This window comes from Podarcis cretensis (genome assembly GCF_951804945.1).
Source record: "Podarcis cretensis genome assembly, chromosome: 8".
Classification (NCBI taxonomy): Eukaryota; Metazoa; Chordata; class Lepidosauria; order Squamata; family Lacertidae; genus Podarcis; species Podarcis cretensis.
The window spans coordinates 42,849,992-42,874,433 of NC_137177.1; the positions used below are offsets into that span (position 1 = coordinate 42,849,992).

At 45.1% G+C, this 24,442-nt stretch overlaps 1 protein-coding gene across 1 annotated transcript in view; it reads left to right on the forward strand.

The window, feature by feature from the left end:
* The first annotated feature begins 4,167 nt into the window (after positions 1–4,167).
* Positions 4,168–24,442, forward strand: part of SLC12A4 (solute carrier family 12 member 4) — a 63,673-nt gene continuing 43,398 nt past the window's right edge. The window contains exon 1 of the mRNA XM_079989325.1: positions 4,168–4,433. Within this exon, the coding sequence (XP_079845451.1) occupies positions 4,280–4,433 (154 nt within the window). The 5' untranslated portion in view covers positions 4,168–4,279. The remainder of the gene's footprint in view (positions 4,434–24,442) is intronic.

A 24,442-nucleotide genomic window follows, 5' to 3' on the forward strand; every position in this document is an offset into this window, starting at 1 on the left:
AGTTTTTTTACACTGGGAGTAGATCGCAGTCTCTTGGGAGTTGGACAGGCCTGGTCTAAGCCTCTTTTAAAAGTCAGCCAATTTGGTGACCCTCACAATATCCTGTGGGAGCAAGTTCCAAAGTTACACACTGTGTGTGAATAAGTATTTTCTTTTTTCTGTCCTGAATCTTCCAATAGGCAACTTTGTTGGGTGTCTGCAAGTTCTAGTGCTATGAGGGAGGGAGAAAAAAACTTTTCTATATCCACAATTCACCAGACATTTTAAATGAACACCACAAAACAGCAAATATTTAATTTTCCAGAAGCACTGTTTTCCCACAGAGTTCCTTTGTCTACAACCACATTTCAGAGAAGCAAACAAGAAAAGAATGTTCCCCTCCTTTGTAAAGTGTACCTAATTCCCAAAATTGTTACATTCGTGGACAAGTTCACTGATGACTTATAGCACCATGTGGTGTATGTTTACACAGAACTAAGTCTCCCAGAGTCCAGTGACACTTGCCCTAAACTGAGTGTGCATAGGAATGGATCTTAGGCTGCATAAATACCATACATTTAAAGCACCCCACCCCCCAGAGAATCCTGGGAACTGCAGCTTGTTAAGGATGCTGGGAATTGTAGCTCTGTGAGGGGTAAACTACAGTTCCCAGGATTCCTCAGAAATAAATTTAACAGTGAATAATCTTAGACCTGTGTGATTGGGGATTGTATAAATTTACTTTGTCTGATATACAGTATCTCATTTTCACATTTGAAGCTTAATTTCTAAAATTTACCAGAAAACAGGTGGGCCAGTTATCAGTCCTCTGTCCGTTTTATCTGGTTTCTGCAAGCCCTAAACTATAATCCAAGTGTGGTAATTTTTAACTGGTTTCACTTGTAAAGAGAATAAATTGGCAAGTCAAATGTTGCAAGGCATTCCGGCTTCACAAGAGAGCTAGTAAGCCATGGAGCAGGCATGTCCAAAGCAGTGGCGTAGCGTGGGTTGTCAGCACCCGGGGCAAGGCAAGTAATTTGCACCCCCTAACCCGTGGATTTGCGCCCCCTAACCCGTGGATTTGCGCCCCCTAACCCTAACCCCCAGATGTTGCGCCCGGTGCAGCCGGCCCCCCCTGCACCCCCCACGCTACGCCACTGGTCCACTGGTTTTGGGGGCCTAATCCGGCCTGCCAGTCACTTTAATCCAACCCCTGTGGCAGTTTATTTCCCAGGGTAAAATCTTTAAAAAAGTTCAACAACTTCAATCCAATAAAAAGCTCAACAACTTTGGTCGGCCCTCACACATGTTCACTTCATCAAATTTGGCCCCCTTTGAAAAAAGTTTGGACACCCCTGCCATGGAGCAAAGGTGAGAGGGGGAGATAGGAAGTTTGGCAGAATGGAAAGAGAAGCTGTGTTTCGGGGGGGGGCATGGGTTGAGGAAGGTGGTGTGATATGAATCCTTGCCTGAATGGAAGATAAAAAGAGATGTGTGAGTATGAAGAAACTGCCCCAGTGAGGAGGTGTTGCCACCACAAGCAAGTGGGTAGGAGGCAGGGAAGCAGGCGCAGCACCCAGGTCCAAATCTGCCACCCTCCCAAATTGTTGCTTGAGGCAGCTACCTCAGAAAGGCTCATATTAGTGCCAGCTGTGTGGCTGGGGCTGATGGGAGTTGGAGTCCAATAACAAGTGAAGGGCCACAAGTTGTGCTAAATCCAGCCCTTGAGGAAGCAGAATGGCTGGGCCTTAAAAGTCTCCCTCACCATTCCAATTTTCCTGGAGAATTTGCACAACGGTCACCATTTCCGACAAAAACAGGACTGTTTCTCTAGGATTTCTACTCACGAGCCAAGGGTCACTGCAGAAGTTCAACCTGGCTTCTTCAGTGACTTCACAATACAGCACGAAGTCTCTACCACCTAAAAAAGAATCATCTTGACTTCTCACACTCAAAAATTATTACGGGGCCCAATGAGTCAAATTCAATGTTAACGAAGACCCAAAAATAAAAGCTGCCGTCACACTTCTGGGAAGAGGAAGCCCTAATGAATAGGAAACACATTATTTGTTCCAGGACAATGAAGGGCAAAATTAGACTGAATGTCAAATGTGATTGAGTGTTTGCCTGGAGGCGCTTTTTTATGGCTGTTACTTCTGAAAGATGTTTTTTAAGTGTCGTTGAAATTACTTTGTGGGAGGGGATAGCCTCTCACCACTATTTCCTTTGAAAGGGCTCCATAAAGAATAACGTAAATGTCCCTTATCAGCTTGCAGTACTTGGAAGGCTGGAAGCCGAATGTGGGATCCAAGGGACAGCCCCCCCCCCCGCCTGAAGTGCTGTTGCCTGGCTAGTATGTGTCCTTGAACTGTGTCTTAACCTGGAGACCTGACCCACACAGGGCCTCAGCCAATTAGATTTGGGAGTGATCAGGGAGAAACAAGTCAATTGCGAAAGAATATAAAAGTGATTAAATGCAAGCATGGCAAACAGATGCAATTAGTAGATGCAACACAAGCAAAAGAAAGCTTGCACTCCTCCCTTAGTAGTTGCTACTCTTGCGACTAGGAGCATGCAACATGTCTAAGAAAACTCCTGCCCTAGAGCAGTGTCTGCTACACCTTGGAAAACTGCATAATTACTAAGTGATGTGCACAATCTTTACACATAATAAATCTACTTACTCAGACAATGTATTCTAGGCAGTCTGCTGCAACCCATCACTTAAAACTTCTTTGGTGGTGGCTGTCGCCCATTGGGTCTGCTGGGGCACAAAGCAATGGCAGTGGTAAAGGTAAAGGTACCCCTGCCCGTACGGGCCAGTCTTGACAGACTCTGGGGTTGTGCGCCCATCTCACTTAAGAGGCCAGGGGCCAGCGCTGTCCGGAGACACTTCCGGGTCACGTGGCCAGCGTGACATCGCTGCTCTGGCGAGCCAGAGCCGCACACGGAAACGCCGTTTACCTTCCCGCTGGTAAGCGGTCCCTATTTATCTACTTGCACCTGGAGGTGCTTTCGAACTGCTAGGTTGGCAGGCGCTGGGACTGAGCAGCGGGAGCGCACCCCGCCGCAGGGATTCGAACCGCCGACCTTTCGATCGGCAAGTCCTAGGCGCTGAGGCTTTAACCCACAGCGCCACCTGCGTCCCCAATGGCAGTGGTAGGTGGAGTCAAAGCTAATGCAAAGCCAGAGCCTAAGACAGGCAGCGCCAACTAAGGTGAGATTTGACTCACTCTCTGCCCTGCTGAGTTCTAATAGGGCAACACGGAGGCTAAAAGAGGAGGCAGCTGATGGTGAGGGTTATCCTCTGGACAGGTCATAAGTTGTAAGTCCACCAGGCTTGGGGGAATCAAGACTAAGGTTGGTGGGACAGCACCTCCTTTTCCCTAATGGACCAGCCTCCACTGAATTCTTTTTAGACCAGGCTTTCCCAGTCTGGTGCCTCCCAGATGTTTTTGACTACAGCTCCCATCAGCCCCAGCAAGCACTGGCTGGGGCTGATGGGAGTTGTAGTCAAAAACATCTGTGTTGGGTGGGTACAAGTTAAGACTCTGGACTTAATGGTCTTTCTGGGCCCCTCTTCAGCTGGTGCATTATTTCAAAATGTGGCAAGCCAGCCCTGCTGCATTGGGGGGGGGGGCTCAGCCTCCTGCACATCCTGCTGTGTGGGGGCCTTGACCTCTGCCCCAAAGTCTAAGGGCACTACCGTTGCAATCCGGATCGGGGGCGGGAAATCTGTGGCCCTCTCCAGCTGGTGTAGGACTTCCATTTCCCATTAGCCACAGCCAGCGTGACCAATGGTCGCAGCTGGTGGGAGGAGGAATCCGACAACATTTAGACGGCCACACGCCAAGCACCCCTCACCCGCACGCCAAGCTCTGAACTTCTATATATGCTCTTTGCTTGTGGGATCTTTGCTTCTCGTTGAGTGGTCGCGGGCTGGCAGATGGGGGCCAGGACCCCTTCTCTTCCGTTTCCCGCAACCGTACTCCTCCTCTCTGCCCCTCACTCATCCCCCGACAGCGTTTTGCTGGGGGAAGCAGACCCCACCCCCGGGGGCGTGGTGAATGCCCCCCCCCCCCGTGATCCCAGCTTCTTTTTTTGCAGCCTGGAGGGGGGAATGGGTGGAGTCGACGAGCCGGGTTTCCTGAGAGGAAGTGACCCAAGGCTGCTGGAATGCCAGCCTGGCCCCGCGGCGGGTGCTGCTGCGCGCCTCTTTCTCTCTCCGCTGCGCCCCGCCTGCTCCTGAGAAGCCCCACCGGAGGCGGAGGTAGAGGTGGGCCGCGGCGTGGCCGAGACGATGCCGCACTTCACCGTCGTGCCGGTGGAGGACAAGCACCGGACGGACTACGACAACTTGGAAGGACTCAGCTGGGTGGATTACAGCGAGCCCGGCGACGGGGCGCGCCGCGCTTCCCACCAGCGCGATGCCTACGACACGGTCAGCTCCGACGGTGAGTGGAGGGAAAGTTGGGCCGACGGCTGCAAAGTTGGCTGGCGTGTTGTGGGTGTGTGCGTGGCGGCGGCGGCGGCGGCCTCTCCCTCCCCTTCCCTCCAGTCGCCTTTCTCGCTCTCTTTCTAGATATCGCTTTTGTGTCCTGTTACTTCTGGTGGGAGGGAGCAGGTGGAGCTCGCGGAGAAAAGGTCTCTGAGCATGCGAAGAGTTCCAGAGCCGCTCTCCACCAAGGCTGAGGAGAGAGGCGTTTCTCAGGGCGTTTGCAGAGTAACGGAGGAGGGGTGTCTCTGAGCCTGTGGGGAGTGGTGGGGGCGGCTCCGCCTTGTGTTCTCAGCTCTTCAGCGACTGCAGGGAAGGGAACTGCAGTGTGGGGCTCTTCAGGTGTTTATGGATTCCTGATAGGGATTGGCAGTCCAAAAACATCTGGAGGGCCATACGTTCCTGATCCCTGCGGAGGAGAAAATGTGTGTCTCGTGAGTGTGTGCAGAATGGCAATGAGATGCCTTTGCCTTGTAGCTAACTCCCAGGTCTAATCTGTGCCATGGTTGTTGTTTAGTCGTTTAGTTATGTCCGACTATTCGTGACCCCATGGACCAGAGCACACCAGGCACTCCTGTCTTCAATCTGTGCCATACAGACCCTTTTTCTTTTGACCACCCTGGACAATTGGGCATCATCGGCAAACTTGACCTCCCTCTCTGCTCACCCTTCATGCTAGGTTGTTTATGATCAAGTTAAGAAGGCTATTATTTTTATTATTAGACTTTTAGACCACTCTTCATCCTACAATCTCAGGGCATTGTAGAAACAACAGAAGACAAATGACAAAGGAGCATGTTCGGAGAGGGGCAATAAGGATGACAAGTGGCTTGGAAAGCAGGTCCTATGAGGAAGGATTGGAAAAGCTGGGTATGTTCAGCCTGGCTCAGAGAAGGTCTAGAGCAGGCTTTCCCAAACTTGGGTCTCCAGCTGTTTTTGAACTGCAGTTCCCATCATCCCTGACCACTGGTCTTGCTAGCTAGGGATGATGGGAGTTGTAGACCAAAAACGGCTGGAGACCCAAGTTTGGGAAACACTGGTCTAGAGGAAGGCATGATAGCTGTCTGAAGGGTTGTTCTGCATATGCAGGAACAGGCTGGTTCCCTGTAGCTCCAGGATGCTGCACTAGATGGACTTTAGACCTAATGCGACAGGGCTTTTTGTAATGCTCTTATCTGCTGTGGTTAATAGATATCTGCTGGTAGACATATGCTTGGCAGAAGGCTAGGTTTGGAAAGTGACAGGATGAAAAAGCCAACTAAATATTTGTACCTTCCAAGAGAGGAGGAGTTTTAGCTCACTCATCTTAACACTGAGCCTTGTGTGACAAGTGACCTCCCGCTTCCACACACCTGTGTCAAAGCAGGTTTGGCCCTCCAGATGTTGTTGGACTCCACCCGGCCATATAAAATCATGCTTTGGGTGGACCTGGTCTTATAAATATTGAAGTAAATAAAATGTGCCTATTATATCTGTATCCTGTTCTTTCCCTCTGCCCTATCCAGGATGCCCAGAGTGGTGTTCTCTTGCAACACTGAGGTAGGCATAGTGACACCCTGTAGGGGAGGCCAGGCCACTTGGCAGCTTTCTAGAGAACCAGGGGTTTGAACCCTGGTTTCTCATTTCCAGTGTAGTTTAACAACCAGTCACTCTTCCTAGGGAACTCTATGAAGGGATTGTAGCTTTATGGGGGGAACAGGAGTCTCCTAACAATTCTCAGCATCCTTAACAAACTACAGTTCCCTGGATTCTATGGGGGAAGCCATGACTGTTTATAGTGCTATGATGCTACTCTAAATGCATAGGGCAGATGTGGCCTTATTTCCAGACCAAACAGAATCTGGCGTCTCTCTTTCTTGAAATGAAGCCCTGATCTGATGGGCTATGCAGTTCCTTTCTGTCTGCTCTTCTTTACTATACAGTTCCATTAATCTGTAATGTTTCACAAAGTTTCACTCCTTAAAATAAAGAACAGCTGGGATGTGTACAAATACGAGAAACGAAAGCTTCAATCCTAAAAACACCAGAGAGTCAGCCTTTTTGAACGCTCAGTGGGACTTATGTTTTGTGGAAATGCTTCCCAGGTTAAAAAAAGAAAAAGCCAAGGGAACTGCTAACTATTTTGGAGACTCCTAAATCTAAAAAGGCCCTGTGTATACCAGAGGGGGCTTACTTCTAAAGTTCCTCCCCACTCCCCCATTCTTCTGATTCTTCCTTCTCCATGGAAATAGCCAAAAGGCTCAAAGTGCTTTCACCCATCCTGCCACTTCAATTCACATTTTCATGAATAGGGAGCCTGTTGATGTTGGAGTGGAAAAGCCACGTTAGTCATAAGGCCTCAGCCCTTTTTTTCAGATGCCTTAGGAAATTATCTCAAGAACTCTCCCCTAATAGGGTGGCACTGTCTTATTACAGGGAAATGCAATGAAATGGTTACAGCTGTCTTCTCCACCCTGATGTCCTTCGAGTCCATTGGCCATGCTGGCTAGAGCTGATGAGAGTTGTAATCCAAAGCATTCAGAGGACTGCAAGGGTGGTGAAGGTTGGTTTTATATGACCAGAGTTACTATCTTAATCATTGGGAGTCAGAAGGAAATACTTTCTTGTTTCAGACACCTGTTTAAAATGGTGATTTTCGGTATGCATTGATTTAAATGTAATGCAGCTCCAGGGAGTAGTCATGAGGTGGATCTTCTGCAACCAAACCAATCATGGTTCAGAGTAGGGTTCAGGAGTGGAGCTGCTTTGATTGATTTAATTGGCTAATGATATTCACCTAAAGTCGGGTGTGAGAGAGTTTATTGCTCAGTCCTCTAGGCTGCTCAGCTGCATCTGATGCTGTAAATCAGGCTTGCAGACTATGTTGTAGTCTTTTACTAGGACACCAGGAGCCACCAATCAGAACCAGGTGCAAAATGAGTCCAGTTAGTGCACGTGGGGCCATGCAGTGGAGTGACCTGTGTTTAGAGCAGCGATGTCTAATGGACAGAATGAGGGTAAGAACTTAATCTTGTAACCCTTGATCTGGGTAGCCTTTTGTACTGGGTATTGCAGTGGCACAGGGGGTTAGAATGTTGAGATAGGGATTTGGGTTCAGATTTTCCCACATGGCCATGAAGTTTGTTGTGTGAGCACTGGTCTGCAAAACACTCACAGCCTAACCTACCTCAACAAAAAAAATATTACTTAGGTTTTATTGCATAACATATATTGTAAATCTGTTTGAGACATTTTAGTATAAAGTAATATCCAAGTCTAATACTATTGCAAATTGTTTTAGGACATTATTATATTGTGGGAACCAATTTATCAGCTCAGTAAACTAAACTCAGGGTTGTGGTCAGCTAAGTCCTACTCAGAGTAGTAGACCCAGTAAAATTAGTCAACCCAAGTTAGTTGTTTCCATTGGCTTTTCTGGGTCTATTCTGAGCAGGACTATTGTTGAGTACCTAAGTAACCAACCAATCAGTCAGTCAGTCAGTCAGTCAAGGTGGAGCTATAAGGAGAACTATGCACGCTGCCTTAGGAAGATAGGAAGCTGCCTTACACTGAATGAGACCATTGGTCCATCTAGCTCCATATTGTCTACACTGATTGGCAGTGGTGCTCCAGAGTTTCAGACAGGAGCTTCTCCCAGCTCTGCCTGGAGATGCTGGGGATTGAACCTGCAACCTTCTGAACTGTGGTCCTTCCTACAGTCTTAAGCTACTTGGAAGAATAAGTGCAATAATTTATTTTTAAAGAAATGTTTGGGGTTATATCTAAAGGTTGTCCTTAAGGTTCAATTTATGCAGGACTCTCTGCCACTGGTCTTCTGGCAGTCTTAGCTCAACTCAGCTGGTTTCTTATTTAGCTTGGTGCCGTCAGACATTTGGTTTGGATGCAGATCAGCAGAACATAAGTGTGCCCATTTGCTGAAGCTTGGGCGGTGGTAGCCTTTTCAACAATTACTTGGTAAACTGCAAAGTTGGAAGCATTTAGTCGAAGGCTGCTCACTACAGGCCTAGTGAGCGGCTATTTTAATGGGTGGAGGAAACATCAGGGAACTTCTTCAGCTTGTTTTTAAAAGTCAGGTTGTCCAGGATTTTTAAAAAAACAACGGCAGATCATGTTTTAAAAGCACGTGTGTGAAATTATGAGGCTGCAGAAGGGTTGGCAATTCTAAAAATATATATTTAGTTATTTGTTGTTTTTGTTTTTCCTGTGCTCAAAATTTCAGCCTGTGATGCTGCAAGTTCCTGTTCAGATTTATATGAACATTTGACTTACACAGCTTAAGGGTATTTGCTTCATCCGGCCAATGACTTTTCTGCTGTTTAGCAATGGATCTCCAATGAAAGGGCTGTGACGCAGTGGTGGAGCATCTGTTTTGACTGCAGCAGGCTTCAGGTTCAATCCCCAGCATCTCATGGGGGGAGAACATAAAAAAGAAGAACATAAAAAAGTCTGCTGGATCAGGCCAGTGGTCCATCTAGTCCAGCATCCTGCTCTCACAGGGGCCAACCAGATGCCTGTGGGATGCATGCAATCAGGACCTGAGCGCAAGAGCATTCTCCTCCTCTGGCGGTCCAGCAGAGCCATTCCCCATCAGTGTAAATGGTACTGAGCTAGATGGACCAATGATCTGATCCAGCATGTGGTTGATTCCTATGTTCTTCGGTCTCGGTCAAAGTTGTTTTTGCATAATAAACTGTTCCACTCTTCAGCCCCTATAATAGTGTTGTGAGATCATGAATGACCTATGGGGAATTGGATCTTCAGCAGTAGTCCTATGTCGGTTTCACCCTCCTCTGCCAAGTCTGGTTGCTGCTGTGGAGCAGTCCATTTCCTGCCTTCACCCTCTCTGCCCTCACCTGGTAAATTTGCCTTAAACACTGGGGTGAAAAAAGCCATTCAGGTGTTCATGGAATCAAAGAATTGTAGAGTTGGAAGGGAAACCCAAGGGTCATTTTGTCCAACCCCTGTTATGGCATCCATAACAGATGGCCATCTAACTTTTGCTTAAAAACCTCCAGTGAAGGAAAGTCCACAACATCTTGATGGAGTCCTGTTATTCATTTGTTTGAATAATAATATGGATTTTGCATTTTAAGAAAGTGAGGGCTCTGGTGCTAAAGAGAGTGGCTTCAGCAAACAGAAATGGAACGACAGAGCATTTTCAATTATTCCTTCTGTGCCACCACTGGGTGCTGATTTGAAGGGTTCACCCAGTCCTTTGGAGCAGAGAAGTGGGAGTCAAGGGCCCCTTGTTCCCTGAATAGAACTCTGAAACTACCCCATTGACTTAAATGCTGGGGTGTGTGTTGTAGATAATAGAACTGTTTAACCAAGTGCTTTCTCTTTTGTTGACATAAACTTGTGATTCTCTGTTCTTTAAAGTTTAAACTCTCTAATCTCCGGCTGCTGTTTGCTTTTCCTCTTGTGGTCATTCGTGCACTTAGTCCTGCAGAGGTAGAGGGCTTTAAAATACCTAGATTAGACAGAGAGCAGGAATGAGATATAAAACCACTGCGTAAATAACTTGGGGCGTGATCTTGTCATGGTGTTCAGCAGGTCAGATATGGAAGCTTGGCAGATTTGCAAACACTAAATGCATTTCATTGGCATATTTGCCAGTGATGGCCACATCAGGCAATCACACCCCATTCATGCCTTGTAGGACACTTTGCCTTTCGCCATCGTTTATGCACAATGGGTTATTATTTCATAATTTATTTCAGTTGCAGAATTTTCTTGTTGCAGAATTCCAAAAGCAAGCTAAGACCTAGGTTGCTGTTGGAGCTTCTAGTGTCCTGTACCAAGGACTGTATCCAGATAAGTTCCACTTAAAGTAGACCCATTGATTTCATTAGTTTCAATGGATCCTACTCTGAGTAGAACTAACATTGGGTATTACCCCAGATTTTCATTTTTTCTTCAGAGTAGAGCTGGGATACCAGGGTTCAGATCCCTACTCAGCCATGAAGCTTACTGGGTGGCCCTGGGCCAGTCACTGCCTTTCAGTCTAACCTACCTCACAGGGTTGTTGTGAGTATAAACTGGAGAGGGAGGGAACCATGTGCAGCCACCTTCAGCTCATTGGAGTAAACGTGGGATAGAAATGTAATAAGTCACCCCATTGTTGCAGAGGCAATGGGACAACAGAAAGAGTATAGGTAAGCTTGCCTGTAGTGTCCCCTGCAACTAGAGTGACGCAGTGTCGCTGAAATGTTTGCATGTACATATGTGCCATGTCATTGTTGTCACATATGTACAGCAGTAGTTGGGTGCACATAAGTTCCTGATGCTATGAACAATATTTTTGACCAGCGAGAAGGCAAACAGGCCTAAATGTATGTCAGGCACATCCATGGATGTTCTCCAGTAGTAGATTCAGTGGCAAACTAAAAGTGTGTTGGGGGGGAGGGGACATTTCATTTTCAGTCCCTGCATTAGTCGCAAAGTTTGTTTATTCACTTGTTCATTTATATCCTGTCCTGAAGGAGTTTACTGGAAACCCTTGGGCCAGCCACTGCCTTCTTCCTTTATTCTACCTCAAAGGCTTGTTGTAATGATAAAATGGGAAGAATCTCATATTTGTTAACCTGAGGTATTTGAAGATTTTTTGGAATGCAGAAATGTGATAAACAGAATTATAAACAATACCAGATGAGAGGGTAATAGTGTGAGTTTGGGTGGGAGGGGAAGCACAGAAGAAGAAGAAGAAGAAGAAGAAGAAGAAGAAGAAGAAGAAGAAGAAGAAGAAGAAGAAGCTATTTTCTCTATAGGAATTATTTATTGTGTTTATACCCTACCTTTCCTCCAAGAAGCTTGAAGTGGTGTGCATCAGAGTTCTCTTCTTCCCCCATTTTATCCTCAACAACAACAACCCTGTAAGGAAGGTTAGGCTGTGAGATGGCGACTGGCCCAAGGTCACTGGGGATTTGAACCCCTGTCTCCCAGGCCTAGTTCAATACCCCCTAACCAATGATACTTACTGACTCTTACCCACCTTTCGCTATAATAAGGTCTCAGGGCAAGTTGCAATGAAATAATAATACAATACTAAGACAATTTCAACGGTTATGTGTCCAAAGAAAAACCATTGCTGTGGGGAGGGAGGGAGCATAGCTCAGTGACAGATCATATAGTTTGCCCCTGGAATCTTCAGTTAAAGGGGTCTTAGGTGGTCAGGAAGACCCTTTTCTGCCAAATGAGCTGGAAAGCAGCTGCCAATCAGATTAAAGAACACTGCACTAGATGCACAAATCAGCTGCTCTCGTGTAAGACAGCTTCCTATTTTTCACTGAGCCAATCAGGTTTGAGGGTGCTATGGCTGAGCCTACAGGGTTCCAAAGAGTTCTGTGGTAGTTGTGGAGTGTGAATCTGCTGTTGGTTGGTTAGGTGGTTAGGAAGGCCCAACAGAGACTCCATTTCCTCAGGGTCTTGCGAAGGAACAATGTCAAACAAAAATTGATGATTTCCTCCTACTGGGCCACAATAGAAAGTGTCCTTTCATACTGTATAACAGTGTGGTATGCTGGCTTGACAGCCACAGACAGGAAGTCCCTACAGAGGGTGGTGCATACAGCACATGACATCATGGGCTGTCCTCGGAGTTCACTAGATGACATCGTGGGAAACGGTTGCCTCAGGAGAGCGAGGAAAATTCTTAGGGACGACTCACACCCTGGCCAGCACTTCTTTAATCTCCTACCTTCGGGCAGGAGATACAGAAGTATAGTCAGCCGCAGCAACAGGTTAAAGAATAGGTTTTATCCATGGGCTGTTGAGCTGCTGAATGGAAAAAAATAGTGGTGTAATTGACTTCTGACAAGCACACAGAGCTCAAACAAGATTGAGTGTATGTGGGGGGAGGGGGCTCGTTTAATTTCACTGCACACAGGTAGTGTAGTGACAATAAAGGTTTATTTATTATTATTATTATTTGTTAGCAGAAATTCAGGAGATCATATGAGATACTAAATATCCGGGTGACTTGGATGTGCTGCTTTAATAAGATTAATTTCAAAAGCTTTCTCCCTGTTGCTGCATGGAAGCCTCTGAAGACAGATGAGGCTTTGTCTCAGCTTGCTGCACCTTCAAAGGCCCAGCTTCTCTGCGTGCGTCAACATTTAACTTTTCTTCTCTCCTCCCCCCCCCCCCCCCCGGAGCAATTTATTTCCCTGGTTCGCACCAATGTGCCTTGTGTTTCTTTGCTCTTTTAAATATTATTTTCCTCCTGAGCTGGGTTGTCAGCTATGATATCTCCCCCCCCCCTTTGGTGTCTGAAGCAATATAGTCCTTATGCACACTTACCTGTGTATAGAGAGCTGCCATTTTTTGGCTGGTTTTGGTAATCAAGTTAAGCTGGTGGTTGCCATGACCTTGTTTCCCCCTGTTGTCACTGGCTTTTTTTGTTATACCTCCATGAGCGATCAGGAACAATCTCCTCTCCACTCCAGCTTTTGGTTTGGGGAGGGTGATGAGGAAGGGCCACAGCTTAGTGCTAGAGCATCTGTTTTGCAGTCAGAAGTTCCAGGTTCAATCACTGACATCTCTGAGTAGAACTGGGGAGAGACTCCTGTCTAAAACCAATGTCAATCTGTGCAGACAAAACTGAGATAGATTGACCAATGATTTAACTCAATATAAGACAGTTTCCTGTGCTCTGGGCTGACTGCTACACAGCTAGGGTAAGTAAACATGCATAAGGTTGCATTATAAAATGATTAGTTCTCCTCTACAAAGAGAGCCAGTGTCATTTTTGTATTTTGCCAACTCAGGTGTGACAAAGCTGCATTTGGTGTCCTGCAGAAAGTTGTGTATCTTCCAGTAACTTTTGTTTGTTGATCTGAAACCGCTAATAAGGCATGCTGTCACTGACCTAGTTTGGGAGTGTGCCACTGTTGACTTTACTGTCTGATTGCCAGGTGCATAAATTCTTTTAGTTTGCAGACATGGCAGCATTAATGCAATCAGATGTAAACCCTCCAAGGTACTGGAAGCTGGCCTTTCCAGTCCAGCAATCAAATGGGTTCTTCTTATATCAATATCTTTCAGTTTTTTAAAAAAACAATAGTCTTATGAACTATGGGTTAGGAATCATGTGAGGAACCGTTTTGAACTCTTTAAACATGGTGTGTGTAACTTGCTTGGTCACACTTGTTTTGGAAGTAGAGGTTTTAAATACACAGAGCTGAAATGCGTCAGAGCTTTGGGAAACTCATCTGCGGTGGCTAACTTGAGGCTGATAATGCCTTTTGCTTGCCTGGTTGGAGAAGGGTGTGTACGTTTGTGTAGAAACTAGCATATTACATTTGTTCTGCCCCATTTCACCACTGGTACGTGTCCCCCAGAAGGCTGCCCACAAGGCAGTCTTCCTTTGGGCAGAAAAGTGTTCTCCACCCCTTCTCTGCACACAGGTTCATGGTATGTACAGATCAATGTCTGGTAGGGTGGGGCCATGCCTGCTGGCCCAGCCTCTGACCTCCTTGTGGCCTGCCTGCACAGAGCCTAGCACAGAGCCTCCCATCTGGAAATACTCTTGCTCTGGACCCTGGGGTAGGCAGATCAAAGGGAAAGAGGCATATGGTGGGGCTGGATTTCATTGACAGCCTGAAGGGTGCAAACTGATGAGGAAGCTCCCTCATCTTCTGACCTAGCTCTTTCTGCCATCTACAGACAGATGTGTGTGGGCAGGCAGTAGCTAACGAATCTTGCGTGCGACATTCTTGGGCTGCTACTGATTCCAAGTTACATTAGATTATTAGGAACGTAGAAATCTGCCTAATACCGACTCAGGCCATTGGGCCATATAACTTTCTGGTATCTTCACTAGCTTTGTGGCAGCAGTTATCCAAGGTTTTGGGAAGAAGTCTTTTCCTGCCCTACCTGGAGATGCTGGTGATTGAACAGAAAAACTCATTCTAAAGTAATAATAATAAAAAATATTTCTTTTACATTAAAAATAATTAAGTTAAAAATATATATTGATCAATTAATTTGGGGCATTTTCTTAGCTAGGTTAAAATGTTTTTTTCTCATTTGAACTAACAAATTAATTGACCAGTCACCACTAGAGAAGGCTGGGTGGGGGTGGGGGTAGGAGGAATTGCCCCTCCCCTAGCCTCCACATCTCTGTGCAGCCCTAGTTATTAGTACAGATTATAATACTATTACTTTGCATTTATAAAGCACTTTCTAATCTTCAAAGTGTTTCATGTTCTTCTCCGTAATCCTTTCAACAGCCTTTTGAGGCCTGAGGCAAAGCTGATTCCTCCCCCCCCCCAACCTAATTCTCTGAGGAAAGGAAGATCTGGAAAATAGGACTCTAGAAACTAGCCTATTATGTTTGTTCTGGGGGACAAGGCGGTGGCAAAGAGATCCTGCCTGTCACATCCAAGCGGAGGTGTCATCTTAATTTTCTTATGTCTTCCAACTCAGTCAGGTAAATGAGCAGTCATGCAATTATATCTGGACTTTTGAAGTGTATTGGAAGACTTGGAGAAAGGACTTGTGTGATGAGCAAACACTATTATAAACAGCCTTCCAGGAGGTTGTAATTTGCAGCTGGAAGATTGCCTGCTAACGCAGTTGCCTTGTGCTAAGTCTGACCATTGGTTCATATAACTCAGTATTGTTTACACTGACTGGCAGCTGCTCTCCAGGGTTGAATGTTGGAAGATAAAACCAAAGCATTTCTTAGAAAGTGCATAGCTAAACTTTGGAACTTCCTGCCACAGGAGACAGTGGTGGTCACCAACCTAGATGGCTTTAAAAGAGGATTAGACCAATTCATGGAGGAGGCTAGTGATGACTGCTAGCCTCTACAGTTGGAGGCAGCAGTGCTTCTGAATAAAAGTTGCAGGAAGCCACAGGGAAAACTGTGTTCAGATTCTGCTTGTGGATTTCCCACAGGCATTTGTTTGGCTACTGAGAACAGGATGCTGGACTAGATGGGTCATTGGCCTGGTCCAGAAAGCTCTTATGTCCTTACATACATCCCTGCAGCTTTTCCCACCAGCTATGGAAAATAAATAGGAACTGTACTCTTGGGGAGCGGGTATATTCTGAGAAGGAAGATAGAAAGAAGAGTTCCTTGCACTTTTTTTTCTTCTTCTTCTTCTTCTTCTTCTTCTTCTTCTTATTTATACCCCACCCATCTGGCTGGGTTTCCCCAGCCACTCTGGCTTTGCCATCTCCCACGGATGCATTTGTTTTCTTTTTTATATGTCTGGAGGATGCTCAGTGAAACCACTTTTGTTGGGAAATGTGGTCCTAAAGAGCCATCTAGTGTGTTCATTGGCAAAGTGAAATGTGAACTCTGGGCCTCCTGGTTCACGGCTTGGTTGGTACCCTTGCCTTTCTCAGCAGCAGTGGCCACTCTTCTACCCTCTGCTGCAAAAAAGAAAAAGGAAAAAAAGCTACCTGATTACCCTTTAATGAACAGCTTAAACCTGGCTTGTTTGCAGCAGTGAAGCCCCCTGCTAAGTGGAGATTAAGGCCGTTTCCTGATCTCTTGGCCAGCAAAGAAGTCTACCAAAAAAACATACAACCCCTTTGCACTCATTATTTCCTTTTATAAGCAAATGTCACAGAATGGGCGACACTCAGCAGAACAGCAGCATAAGAGCTGGTACTGGTAAGTGGTTTCCAAGTTTTGTGTATGTTGGTGGGACTTCTGTGCTTGGAATAAAAAATCTTAAGTGTTTTTACTTGTTGATAATGTTCTCTACCTTAACAGGATAGATTTATTTGCAGCATGGCAAACCAAGCATTCTGGGGTTGTTGTTTTTTTGCAAAGTCTTACAAGCTTGGGGCTCAGTAGTAGAGCACCAGCTCTGCATACAGAAAGCCCCAAGTTCAATCCCTGGGGAAACCCCTTCCTGGGACCCTGGAGAGCTGCTGCCAGACAGTGGAGCACTGAGCTAGATGGATCAATGGCTTGTCTCTGTATAAGGCAGCTTTCTATGTTCCTATGTTCCTGTTCAGGGTGTTTGTTCTGTTTATATGCTGGCATGGGCTAGTCATAGTCTTCTACCTGTCAGTTGGGACCCACAGGTGGGTCCTGAGGCCACACCAGGTGGGTTGCAACAAAGCTGCCACCACCATGTTGCAAGCCAGCTCAGTATGGCTGGACCAAACATGAGTGAAATCCTTAATTCTGTTCTAGGAAAACATGCAGAAATTGAAAATTAAAGCTAGAACTCTGGATAGAAGTTCTCAGCAAAGAAATGGGTTCTGAACACAAAACTGTTGTTCCACGTAAAAGTGATCACATGATTCAGCATGAAGTTGTGAAGTTTTTGAGAAATAAATGCTTTTTTTATTTGACAACTCATAAATGTGGCCTTTTAAGATTGGCATACCTTATAGATATGTTCAGTTGCTTTAATGAAAAACCTCAATGCCAGGAAGAAATTTTACAAATTTTGACTGTTAAGACATTGGAGGCATTTAAAAAATGCTGAAACTGATTGAGAGGTTAGTAAGAAAATTCCACTGACATAGTTCCAACTGTTGCACAATTTATTTTTTTATTATTTTATAAAGGCCAAACAATAAAATTTGCCTATATCAAAGGAGTTGTTAAGCAATGTGCAAAACAGTAAATTACAAGTTTTGGTTCCTATTTCCACCCAAAATTCTGAGGGTATATAGTGGATACAGTCACTATACGCTGTACACAATCTCTGGAATTAAGATATGAGTTCCAGAAACAATTCACTGAGCTCTAATGTGATGCAAGTACTCTTTCAGTAACTAACATCACAAAAGTGTAGGATTTTGGTTAGTAAATGATACCCAGAATTGGTAACTGATGCTGTCATCTGCTTCCTGCTATTTGGTACCAACCATGTAACCCTAAAATAATAATAATAATAATAATAAATCCTAGAAGAAACATGCCCAGGTGTCAGACTGAAATTGTGAGTCTGTCAATCACTTCTTGGTCTTTCAGTTAAGATCAAATGTCAGCATCACTGGCTTTCATTTAGTACTAATGCTAAGGCAAAACTAAGAATAGTGCTTTGTGAATTGCCATTTTAGAATGAATAGTAATGCATTGCTAGCACTGTTTATAAATCAAGAGTGAAAATGTACAATTGTTTATAAATCAAGAGTGAAAATGTACATTTTGCAGATTGGGAATCAGAGGTGAGTCTCAAGTCTAGAGCAGTTTAAGACCACTGGGCTAGATGATGAAATGTTCTGGTTTCTGTTGTGTGTGTTCTTATTCTTTGCACACAGGATGCTTTGTAGGTTGTTGTTGTATTTAAAGGATTTGATTGGGATTGAGGACCTCTAGCCTGCTAGCCTAATTATGTCATATAATTTTCTTTCTTTTTTTTAGTGTGGGATATCTTAGGGGAATTTGTGTAGTTGGAAAATCTGCTTTTTAAAACACCCTGTTCCCAACCATTTAGTCGGCACTGTGGGTTAAACCAGAGCCTAGGACTTTCCAATCAGAAAGTCGGCGGTTCGAATCCCCGCAACTGGAACCCGTTGCTCGGTTCCAGCTCCTGCCAACTAGCAGTTCGAAAGCATGTCAAAGTGCAAGTAGATAAATAGGTACCACTCCGGCGGGAAGCTAAATGGCATTTCTATGCACTGCTCTGCTTCACCAGAAGTGACTTAGTCATGCTGGCCACATGACCCGGAAGCTGTATGCCAGCTCCCTCGGCCAATAAAGCAAGATGAGCGCCGCAACCCCAGAGTCAGTCACAAGTGGACCTAATGGTCAGGGGTCCCTTTACCTTTACCTACAATTACCAAATCCATACACATGAGCAAAGGTGTCCAATGTACCCATGTAGGGATTTTTCAGGAGTTCTTCTGCAGTTTTCAAACACCCTTCATGCATAGTTTTTATGTGCCTTGTTTTGTCTACACAAATAGGCTTGTATTCAGCAGTCAATCCTGGAGTTATCAGCAGTCATGGGGGATTTGAGGGATGTAGCCACCTGCAGTGATATTTCAGGTCCTTCCCTTGATTTATCAGTTTGGACCACTTTCTGGTTAGAGAGGCCACTGCAATCTGTCCCATTCAGTACACTATGTTTTTCCATGCCTCAGTCATCATCAGCTCCCCCATCGCTAGCCATATAAACTAATGAGACCTTTGTAGAAATTTCTGTCCAAGAGGCATAGCTGCCAAAGGAGAAGACTACAATGAGGATTAGTTTCTTGCAGTGGCCTTAAAGCCATTGTGTTTCATGCACATGGAAACCTCCCAATGTTAGTGTTTTCAGGACAAAAATGAATGCTCATGCTGTACTTCTCACATGGCAGGGGATTTAGCTCTCTGCAGGAAACAAGGCCTGTGTGAAGTGAGGTGTTGTGTCTGTCTGTCTGTCTATACATCTGGATGCAAGTTTTGTGTGATCAAAGCCTCACCTCATATTCACATTTCAAAAACAAGGCGTTTGTTTTGCTGAGCTGTGTTAATTCTCCAAGAGGGCTAACTTGTTGAGGCTTGCTGTTGCATAGTTTAAATTGCTGAAATAGGAGCCCAAGAATGTGTTGTGTTAAAGAGAGAGAGAGAGACTCCAGCATGTTAATTGCAGTTGCCCTATCCAATATTTGCAAAACTCCTGTTGCTTCTTGGGGAAAATGAGGAGGAGATTGAGTGATGTTTTGGCTAGAGTGGTCCATGCTTCTCCTATAGGTGGGGCTCACAGCAGGCATGCAGTGTCTGTCCCCCCGCCCCCTGCTAAGGCACATTTGTGTTGCATGATGCAGCATTCCAGAACCAGCTCCAACATGCTTGTCTATCACTTGATTTCTTTGCCACAAGCATTGAATGTGTGAACTGTCTTCATCAAAAAGTATTGTGTATTTATACGGTACTGATGCAAAAATTATGTCTGTGGTGTTGGAACTCTGATGGCTGGTTTGTGCATTCAAGTAATTCAAGTTAGCCTTTGCTAACCTGGTTTACTTGGGTGAAAATGAGATCATCCTTGAAGTCTTAAATTGCAAGAGCTGGCAAGTCTGTGGTTGAATCGCTTTTGTATTCTTCCACATTCTGGTAGCTTTTGATAGCAACATCATGTCTGATGGAATTCACTTGTCTGATGGTCTACAGCCAGCGGCAAACCTTGGCGCCTCAAATTTCAGCGATGCCAAAATTCACCCTCCCGTGTCTCATCTTTCATTCAACATCATAGTTGTGGCGTCCCAAAGGCTCCATGCCTAGTGCACTCCCCTAAATCTGTCTTCTGTGGCAAACTTAAATAGCTTTCTGGCAACCAGCCTAGATGTACAAAAGCTGTTATGATTGTTATTACTTTAGGAAGATGCCAGAGAGTGTCACATAAAACCTGCATGGTCATAGCATGGATAGCAGCCAAACAAGCCAAGTTGACACCTTGCATTGCACTCTGCAATGTTGGCATGGATGGGCAGGCAGTCTGGTAATGGGCTTATTTGCATGACTTTGGTTTGGATGCCATTCATTGGCTTAGGCTCCCTAAAATGTGTATACCTTTAAACACAGGAGTGGGTATGCTGTGGCCCAGCAAATTATAACAAGGGACATTAAGGAGGTGTATAAGATTGTGCCAGCTGTGGAGAAAGAGAAGATTTTCTCCCTCATAATGCTAGAACCCGTGAACATTCAAGGAAGCTGAATGCTGGAAGAGGAAGTAGGTCTTCACAGCCCATATTCATCCATCAACTTGGATGACTTTAAAAAAGGATTAGATGAACTGATGGAACATAAGGCCATCAGGTGATGCTAGCCACGAAGGCCTTTACTGTTACGAGGCAGAATTTCTCTGAATGTCAGTTGCTGGAAATCACAAGTGTGGGGAGTGCCGAAGGTCCTGCTTGTGGGCTTCCCATGGGCATCTTGTTGGCAACTGTGTGAACAGGATGCTGGACTAGATGGGCCTTTGACCTGATTTAGCAGGGCTCTTGTGATCGTGAAGCTGAGGCTCCAATACTTTGGTCACCTCATGAGAAGAGAAGACTCCCTGGAAAAGACCCTGATGTTGGGAAAGATGGAGGGCACAAGGAGAAGGGGGCGACAGAGGACGAGATGGTTGGATAGTGTTTTCGAGGTTACCAGCATGAGTCTGACCAAGCTGCGGGGGGCAGTGGAGGACAGGAGTGCCTGGCGTTCTCTGGTCCATGGGGTCACGAAGAGTCGGACACGACTAAACAACAACAAAGCAGGGCTCTTAGACTCAGATGTTGCTAGACTCCAGCGCAAGCTAGCCTAGCCGGTGGTCAAGGAAGACGGGAGTTGTGGTTCATCAACATCTGGATGGCCACAGGTTTTGCCATAAAACATCAGCCCAGTTGATGAGTATATGCATGTGTCCTCTTCCCCACCCCCCAAATTATTGCTCAACTCTTCAGCATTCTTCTTGCTTGACTGACCAGAAGGAGCCGCCTCTCCTTGGTGATGGTTTGGCAAAATGCTCAGCAGAGGATTAGCCACCCAAAAAGAAAGAAAGGAAATACCTTTCCCCTGCAGATGCTGTTGGGCTGCCGCTTTCATAATTCCTGACAGCTGGCCATGATGGCTGGGGATGATGGGGGTTGGAGTCCAAGACTGGAGAACTCAGATCTGGAGGACCACAGGTTCCGTACCCCAATGACTTGCCAATGGTTTAAACCTAAGGACACGCCTATATTGGCAATTTTGACTTGTTTTGTAGCTGTCTTACTATTTGTAGCTTCTCCAAGGAAGCCTAGGAAACTGGGATTTGTTTTCTTAGAGATCTCCAGCTACTCCTGAAGACCTTCTGAAGTGGTGTTGTATTGAGTCCTGCCTTTCCATTAGCATCTACTGTAATACACAGTGGCTCTCCAAAGGCTCAGGCAGAAGGATTCTTCTTTACCTAGCTCTGCTACTTGATATAATTTCAGCTGAAGATACCAAAGACTGAAGCTGAGCCCTAATGCATGCAGAGGGTGTGCTCTGGGCACTTGTGAACATCCTTTACCAAATCACAAGGTTGTCCTGTATCTTTCCCCAACCCTCTATTCTCCGCCATTATCATTCTTTGGTTTGTAAGCTTTGGGGGGGGGGGGGAAATTGGTTGTCTTGCTTTGGAAAGCATAACCCTCTTGGCTTGTGTGCACTTGCATCTTTCTGTTATCTGTAAAATGTAATTTTATCTTTATCTGGGAGCTATCACCATTCAGAAAGGGATTTATTTGCACTGTAGGTGTGCTGTTTCTGCATACCACAAGGCAGTAGGTGCTGGTCTATTAGGGCAAGCGACCACTACCCCACCAACCTCAGTTTGTTCTCAGCCAACCCCCCCACCTGCCTGCCAGCTTCCTTCCTCCTCCCTTGTCTTGGTGCTGCCATTATATAATACAATAGGGAGGGGGGGGCAAAAATAGAATAAGCTGTTGTTGGCTCTGACTGCATCTCTGCCTTCCACCCTGCTTGTCTTAATGGGTACTAGCCACCACTGCCACAAGGCTTTAGATTTCAGTGACCACTGAAACATCTTCTGTCATCTTCTTTAATACAGTGGTACCTTGGGTTACATACGCTTCAAGTTACATACGCTTCAGGTTACAGACTCCACTAACCCAGAAATAGTACCTCGGGTTAAGAACTTTGCTTCAGGATGAGAACAGAAATCATGTGGCAGCAGCGTGGCAGCAGGAGGCCCCATTAGCTAAAGTGGTGCTTCAGGTTAAGAACAGTATAAGGTTAAGAATGGACCTCTGGAACGAATTAAGTACTTAACCCGAGGTACCACTGTAGCTCATGTTTGGCAGTGAGGCTTGGAGGGGTTACACCATCAGGGTCATATTGGTTTTGATTTCGCCTGATGATCTGGAGCCCTATGTAGTGTGCTTGGCTGATCAATACCATGCAGCTGTGCAGCCGGTAGTCAGAGACTGTTGGTGTCCATTCCCGGGAAGTACACAACTGAATCTGTTTTGCTTTTGTTCTTGGCACCCTGGTGCTTCACAAATACCTGGTGCTAAATGTGGTCTAAAGGACTGGAAGGAGAAGTAGAATGGTGAGCCCCGTTGCAGAGAAAGGCAAAGGGTTCTTGCTGAGGGGTAGGTATTCCTTGATTTGGGACCTGTAATATTTCTGTGGTTTGGTCCTTCCTTCCTTTCTTTCTTTCTTTCTTTCTTTCTTTCTTTCTGAAGCAGAGTTGTTTCTCTTGTAGAATCCTTCAGGTGGCAGCATTTGAAATGGGTAGTTATTGATTCCTTTTGTTTTTCGTTCCCATTTTTGGAAATGCTTCATTTCAGAAAATTAGCTATAGCGTGTGTATTGAACACAATGCACCTCAAAGGTTGGTGGGCTCTCCTTCACTGGAGATTTTAAAGCAGAGGTTGGAAGACCATCTGTCAGGGATTCTTTAACTGTGATTCCTGCATTGCAGGGACTTGGACTAGATGAAGCTTGGGGTCCCTTCCAACTTAACAATTCAGTGATTCTGTAATTGGGCAATTGGAATGGGTATGATACCTGCCAGATCTAAAATTGAAGTTGTAAATAACTTCTGCATGTGCTGAGCACAGTTCTTTAGACATGCTAAAATAAACATGCTGCTAGTTTTCAGTGCCTTCAATATATAATGCAAGGGTAGCCTATTGGACTACTGTATCTTAAAATACATTCAATCACCCTAAACTGTGTATGATGTTTTAATTTGTTGGAAGCCGCCCAGAGTGGCACCCAGATAGATAGGTGACATATAAATAATCAATTATGATTATCAAAATAATAATATTAAAGCTTTGAACTTGTCTGAATGTTTTGTAGACACATTTATTCAAGCTTGTGTTTGGTTGAATTGTCATTCACTTGGAAAAATCCTTAGCTGCTGTTGTGATGTGTTGTAATTACATTTTCGTGTGTTTTAAGAATCTTGTAAACCAGCCCTGGACAGACTTAAGGCTTGTTAGATCTTTCCTCTAGAGCAGGCATCCCCAAACTCTTCCCCCCAGATGTTTTGGGACTACAATTCCCATCATCCCTGACCACTGGTCCTGTTAACTAGGGATGATGGGAGTTGTAGTTCCAAAACATCTGGAGGGCCGAGTTTGGGGATGCCTGCTCCAGATGCACGAACTAGAGCATGGTGTAAAAGACATTCACTTAGAAGGAAAGATTCCTGAGTCCCAAAGTCTCTTTTGAGCACCAGAAAGTAATGGAGCTTACAGTCTTATTACTGCACGAAATTTCCTCTCTTCTCTACCCCACCCCAAGCTTTCTTCATTGCAGCAGTATAATTTTTTTGGGGGGGGGGCAATTGTTTTTGTTGCCATTGTTAAGGACCCATTGTTGGGAGGCCAATTCTTTTTGCTGTATTCCAAGTCACTCAGAGATCTGCCAGTAGTTCCTGATCTCCCATCTTCATACTCCAGTTGTAAAGTGCCTTGTGACGGCAGTGTGCCCTGAAAAACCTTTAACTTAAAAAAAATCTAGCATTTAAACCATCCTGAACAGCTCAATCATAGCTATACGTTACATGTCAAGTCAGAACTCAGTTCCGTTACATTTAATGGGGCTTCCAGGTAAGTAGGTGTAGGATTGCAACCAAAATACACTTAATGGCATATGAATTATTATTTTTCAGCCCCAGTCAAATATTTTAGTTGAGTTACTTTTGGCTATTGCATAAATTTTTCAAATATTTTCAAGAGAGAGAGGTCACAAGTCTTGGGCTTGGTTAGGTAATACTGTAATAACAAACCATGTGAGGTAGCCCTTAATTCCTCAAATGAAATTCTGTTGTGTTTAATAATCCTTTTTTTAAAAAGGCAAAAGGCAAATGATTTGCCCATGTGTTGGCAACTGCATTTCCTAAAGTTAAGACACAAATGCCTCAGGCTTCCAGTAATTGATTGGTCTATTCTGAAGCAAAATTCAATATTGCTAATGAAGATCAAACTCTTGACGTCAGCTCGCTTTGGAGAACTTACATATGTTGCAGCTGGAATCATTGACTGAAGTTGGCTTAACCCTTGTTATAGGAAGGTATGGGAAAGTGA